The sequence below is a fragment of the Gaeumannomyces tritici genome, assembly GCF_000145635.1.
Source record: "Gaeumannomyces tritici R3-111a-1 unplaced genomic scaffold supercont2.9, whole genome shotgun sequence".
Taxonomy (NCBI): Eukaryota; Fungi; Ascomycota; class Sordariomycetes; order Magnaporthales; family Magnaporthaceae; genus Gaeumannomyces; species Gaeumannomyces tritici.
In genome coordinates, this window is record NW_008804553.1 from 1,031,289 (window position 1) to 1,036,970 (window position 5,682).

A 5,682-nucleotide genomic window follows, 5' to 3' on the forward strand; every position below is an offset into this window, starting at 1 on the left:
GACCGGAAAGAAAACCCAGGGAGAGAAAAAAGCGCATCAAGATCCCAGCGAGTCGCAGCAGGCACACAACAGAGTTGAGTTGACTTCTAACTCGTCAACGGTGTGTCGTCCGATTGCAAATGACAGGCATCCCCAAGGGCCGAGGCCGTTTTTGGCTTGTATAGACGAAACAAGGAAGAGATCGTGGCGCCCTCGAGCGATATTGAGCAAGTAAAGAGCCTGGGGTTCTTGGACGAACACCCGGCGACGTCCCGATCGCAAAGGAGGGTGACGGTGACGAGGAGGAATGGAACAGCAGCAGACCTTGGTTGCACGTGTCTCGGTGAAGACGACGGGGCAGACTGGGACTTACCTTGGGTAGGTTATGGTTCCTGGCACGCAAGTAGCCTCTAGGTCGGCGCCAATCTCGTGGATCTGGATAGGATGATGGCTACAGGAGGGGGCGTGATGGGTAAAAGACGTGGGAGGCTCGATGCTCTGCCACGAGGCCCACCCGAGTGCGTCAGATGCCAAGCCCGACGGGACGGAAAGGGAGGAGAATAGTTGGAACACCCGACTGTGCGACGGTTGGACAGCAGCAGCAGCGAGAAGGAAATCAATGATCCATGTGTTGCGCGAGGGCGGCGAGGCATTCAGGACGCCTCAGCCATAGGCAACCCATCATCCATAATCCATAATCCATTTGACTCCCATCTTTCGATTCCATGTCTGTGCTGGGTTCCTGACAGAAAACTGCTCGGGCCTTCCTTCTTTGGACGCCACAACTTGCTCAAAGTCTCTCACTCCCGCTGCAATGCAACGCTAGCGACCCCACCAACTTGCTCACCAGCCGCCCAGATATGGCCTTAGCGCCACATACACGGCGGAGGTGTGGTGGGGTCCAGCGCACGGTTACCAGATTGGGACGGCGGGGAGACCCTGGCTGGCAGCTCGACGAAGCTTGGCTCGACCTCTGTTGGCTAAAGCCTGAAGACATCAGACCAACCATGGGGGTTGCCGAGGGACGCGTTGCTGCTCACCAGCCCAGGCGAGCTGGGAGATACTCTGATACCTCCTGAGCCCAGACCAGATACACAAGTTAGTTTGCGCATGTTTCCGTATACCTACGAACCCGCCATTCCATCATGCGGCAAAATGCCGAAACAGCCTCACCACCAACCAAAGAACGGACAGTGGCTGGGCAAAAACCCCGACCGTCCCGGTGGCTTCGCAGTAGACGGGCGGACTGCTTCGGTGCCGCCACCAGGTACCACCGGCACATGAGGTACCACCGCCCCGCATATTGAACACCAGCGCTAACGCCGACCTTCCCAGCTCCTCCTGCCTCATACGCAATCTCCAAGGGACCCCTGACAGCCACAGACCCCACTACGCGACTGTGTGCATGTGCCTGGTGCTAATATGTACCCGCGCTGGCCATCTTTTTCTTCTCCTTGCGCCTTCGTCCGTCGCGTCTTTCTTAGTCCAACAGTGTAGATACTAGCAGGCAGGTTGCCGAGACGAAACAACAAGTCACCATCTCCCAAGCCAGCAGACGCAGCTTACCTTGTGTTCCCTGGCCACGGCCCGTTCTTCCCGTCTTGTTATACGTGAAACCCTGTCTTGGACGGCCCGAAAAGACCAGTGCGTTGCTCCCCTGTCCCCTTCATAAGGTGGCCTTAGGCCCTGCCGCCAACCGCCAGCGGCAAATAATTATGGCGGTGCCTTGCAATTCTAACTTCACCACCTTCCCCGCAGGCCTCATATTCTTCCTCAAGCTCCGCAAACGAGAAGCGAGAAGCGATGGCACCATTTGCATCGGTCGGCGCCGCGGCGCTCCTCCTGGTCGCGTCGGCCAGCGCCCACTTCACCCTCCGGACGCCACCGTCCATCGGATTCGACGACAGCAAAGAGGGCGAGGGCCCCTGCGGCGGCTTCAAGCCCGACTTCGACAAGGGCAAAGTAACCGACTTCCACGTCGGCGGCGAGCCCATCGGCACAAGTCAAAGCCACCCATCGGCCAGGTGGCTATACCGCGCAACCCTGGACCAGACTGCTACGGGTGGTTGGACACAATTGTACCCAATAGTTCTGCAGAACTCGCTGGGTTTCATGTGCCAGCCCTCGGTGCCAGCCCCCGAGGCCTGGGTGGGCAAGAGGGGAGTCGTCGGCGTTGTCGCCAACGGCGACGACGGGCTACTCTATCAGGTCAGTCAGCCACTCAGTTGCCACGCAGTCTGGGGGGACGAGGTCCGGACCTTCTTGGTGTGATACGGCCGCCGAAGCCGTGTCACCTGGCACTCTCGTGTGAAGAACTTGTCGTGCAACACTGGGCCAATTACTGACCACACACCGCTCCTCCTTGCAGTGCGCCGCTGTCAACTTCGTTTCGGGCCAAGGCAAGGCGGATGGAAGCACGTGCCAGAACTCGTCGAGCCAGATCGTCTTCACGTCTGACCCTCAGCTCGCGGCACTCGCTAGTGGTTCCATCTCGTCCCCGGAGGCCCCTCCAAATAATACCGCATCCGGCGGCAGCGGTGGCGCGTCTGGTGGTGGAAGCAAGCCGAACAGCGCTGCGGTCGCGATGGGCAATATCCTGGCAGTGCTCGCTATAACAGGGCTAAGCGCCACTTACATTCTGTAAGCTGAAGGGCTGCAGGATAGGATGAGGCTGGCAGAAAGATTGATCGATATGTTTCATAATAAGGATGAGTGCTTCGAAGCTCTTTGTTTTGCCGTATGTAACAGAAAGCGGTACGCAAAAATCCAATGGGATGTAATGTTCAACGACAAGGGCGAAAAAGCCGCCGAGACATGGGCGCCCGGCTGACGAGCGCGCGGCGCATTAGTTTCACTCCAACTTATCTATTACATACTTATTAGTATATATCCTGCTTTAATGTCCGATATCATCCGCCTCTCTCCATAAAATAGACAAGATTTAAACAATCCAGCCTTGTTATGAGGTGGTAAAAAACATCCACGTTGGATGGACTTTTTCATGTTAAGGTGTGCGCGTATGCAAAACACGGGAATGTGTGGATAACGTGTGGGGCATGTGCAGCTGCCGCATCCAATCACAAAGTCTTGCGCCAATCGATTCACAAGACCCCGCGGAATGCCTGGCTTGTTACTGCCCCGCCGTGGGCCAGCCAACAGAGCTCAATCCAAATAGAGGGGCGTGGTCTGTAGGTTTTTTTCAGGAAGAGAGAAAATCGCACGCTCCCGTGACTCAACACCCTGCACGCTCTAGATGACTCCTCTCTTCCGACTGCGCGCTCCGTTGATCCCACGCCGACTACTTAGAGTCCAGAGTCGATTGCCCATTGCCACCCCCATCGCAGCGCGAGCCGTTGCCCTCTCCTATCGCACCCCAAGCGCCCACTGCTTCCACGACTCGGCGACAGTCGCGACAACCTCCTCCTCGTGCGAGCTGCCCTCGATCGTCGCAAGCCACCCCCACCACCTCGCACTCTCCCGGTTCGCCGCGGCCTTCGACATGGCCTCGCCCGCTGCCGTCGAGCAGCTGGCCCAGCTGGCCGGTAACCTTTCGCTCACCGACGACCAATTCCCCAACTTTTGGCCCGAGTCCAACCCGCTCGACGTCTACCGCGCACATCTCACCAATATCCTGCATGCCATTACTGGCGTCGATATCAAAGTCATCTACCCGGCAGTCCAATGGACCACTGGCCTTGACAAGGGCGACATGATTGTCGCCATCCCTGCCCTCCGTGTCAAGGGCCGGAAACCAGACGAGCTGGTCAAGGAGTACAGCGAAAAGGTGCGCATGCAACACGTGCTAGCCATGGCGACGACAACGAACACACTCGGATGCCGCAAGGTGTCGTATCTGCAGGGGCTCACTCTACTTTGATGCATCACCATACTAACGGCGGCTATTTGCCACAGTTCCCCCAAGACGACCCCTTGTTCTCCAAACCAGTCGTCAACGGCTACTTTCTGCAGTTCTGGTTCAAGCCCGCCCCCCTGACCTCGGCCATCGTCCCAATGATCCGCCAGCAGGGCAAGGACTTTGGCGGCAACAAAAGCATGGGCCTTCGCGACCCCAAAGACCCTAGCCAGGGCCGCAAGCGCATCGTGATCGAGTTCTCGTCCCCCAACATCGCAAAGCCCTTCCACGCCGGCCATCTCCGCAGCACCATCATCGGCGGGTTCCTCGCCAATCTTTATGCCGGCGCCGGCTGGGATGTCACCCGCATCAACTACCTCGGTGATTGGGGCAAGCAGTACGGCCTACTTGCCCTTGCTTTCGCCCGTTACGGCGACGAGGAGGCCTTGGCCCGCGACCCCATCAACCACTTGTACGAGCTCTACGTCAGGATCAACCGGGAAATGGCGGAGGAGAAGGAAACGATCGAGGAGCGCAAAAAGGCGGGCGATGACGTGACGGGATTGGAGCAGACGAGTCTCGATGAGCAGGCGCGCGCCTACTTCAAGCAAATGGTGGAGGGCGACGCCGCCGCGGTTACGCAGTGGCGCCGGTTCCGTGACATGTCCATCGAGCGCTACAAGCAGACATACGCGCGCCTCAACATCCACTTCGACGAGTACAGCGGCGAGTCGCAGGTAACAGAGGAAGCTATGGCCCGGACGGCCAAGGAGCTGGCCGACAAGGGCATCTCGACCGAGGACCAGGGTGCCGTCATTGTCGACTTTTCGAAGCTAATCCCTGGCAAGGAGGGCAAGCGGCTAGAAAAGCCCATCATCCGGAAGCGCGACGGTACAGCGCTGTATCTAACACGTGATATCAGCGAGCTGCTGGGGCGCCACGAGAAGTACAAGTTCGACCACATGATTTACGTTGTGGCGTCGCAGCAGGACCTGCACTTGAAGCAGCTCTTCAAGATTATCGAGCTCATGGGCCACAAGGACATCATCTCCAAGGTGCAGCACATCAACTTTGGTATGGTGCTGGGGATGAGCACGCGCAAGGGCACTGTTAAGTTCCTCGACGATATCCTCCGCGACGTTGGCGACAAGATGCACGAGGTGATGCGCAAAAATGAGGACAAGTACGCCCAGGTCGAGAACCCCGAGGTCACAGCCGACACTCTTGGGATCAGCAGCGTCATGATCCAGGATATGGGCGGCAAGAGGTGAGTCGCGACAGCCAGCACCTGCGCCTTTGTCTACCGTCTATCATTCGTCTGGCTTCTGGGTGCCGTTTCAGGGCTGCCCGAGATCAGGAGGCTCGCTAATCTTGTTCCCCCCGTCCCAGGATCAACAACTACAAATTCGATATTAACGTCATGACGTCGTTCGAAGGCGATACTGGGCCGTATCTCCAGTATGCGCACGCTCGTGTCTGCTCAATTGCACGCAAGGCGGGCCTGACGCCTGAGGAACTCGCGTCAGCAGACCTCTCGCTGCTTCAAGAGCCGCACGCGGTCCAGCTCGTCAGGATGCTGTCGCAGTGGCCCGACGTGTTCCAGAACACACTCAAGACGTTGGAGCCAACGACGGTCATCACGTACCTCTTCCGCATGTCGCACGCTCTCAGTCAGAGCTACGACCATCTGCGCATCATCGGTTCCGAGAAGGAGCTGATGAAGGCGCGGATGGCGCTCTACGATGCCACGCGCATCGTGCTCAGCAACGGAATGACGTTGCTGGGTCTCAATCCTGTCGAGCGCATGTAGGAACCATCGGGCGAGGAAGAAAAAAAAGCCCCCAAACGAC

At 58.0% G+C, this 5,682-nt stretch overlaps 2 protein-coding genes across 2 annotated transcripts; both read left to right on the forward strand.

Annotated features, from left to right (window-relative positions):
- Positions 1-1,475: 1,475 nt before the first annotated feature.
- Positions 1,476-3,019, forward strand: GGTG_12819 (hypothetical protein). The gene is made up of 3 exons (XM_009230720.1): positions 1,476-1,623; positions 1,738-2,187; positions 2,348-3,019. The coding sequence occupies exons 2-3, from the start codon at positions 1,783-1,785 to the stop codon at positions 2,621-2,623; spliced, it is 681 nt and encodes a 226-aa protein (XP_009228984.1). The 5' UTR covers positions 1,476-1,623; positions 1,738-1,782; the 3' UTR covers positions 2,624-3,019.
- A 459-nt stretch (positions 3,020-3,478) lies between these two features.
- GGTG_12820 (arginyl-tRNA synthetase) lies at positions 3,479-5,642 on the forward strand (the record flags this gene model as incomplete). Its single annotated transcript, XM_009230721.1, has 3 exons — positions 3,479-3,763; positions 3,892-5,099; positions 5,222-5,642. The coding sequence occupies 3 exons, from the start codon at positions 3,479-3,481 to the stop codon at positions 5,640-5,642; spliced, it is 1,914 nt and encodes a 637-aa protein (XP_009228985.1).
- Between the last annotated feature and the right edge of the window lie 40 nt (positions 5,643-5,682).

Bases quoted from the DNA above. Each gene is read 5' to 3' on its own strand.
- GGTG_12819 (XM_009230720.1), top strand. From the start codon at position 1,783: ATGGCACCATTTGCATCGGTCGGCGCCGCGGCGCTCCTCCTGGTCGCG. The intron at 2,188-2,347 runs GTCAGTCAGCCA...TCCTCCTTGCAG, and splicing joins ACGACGGGCTACTCTATCAG to TGCGCCGCTGTCAACTTCGT.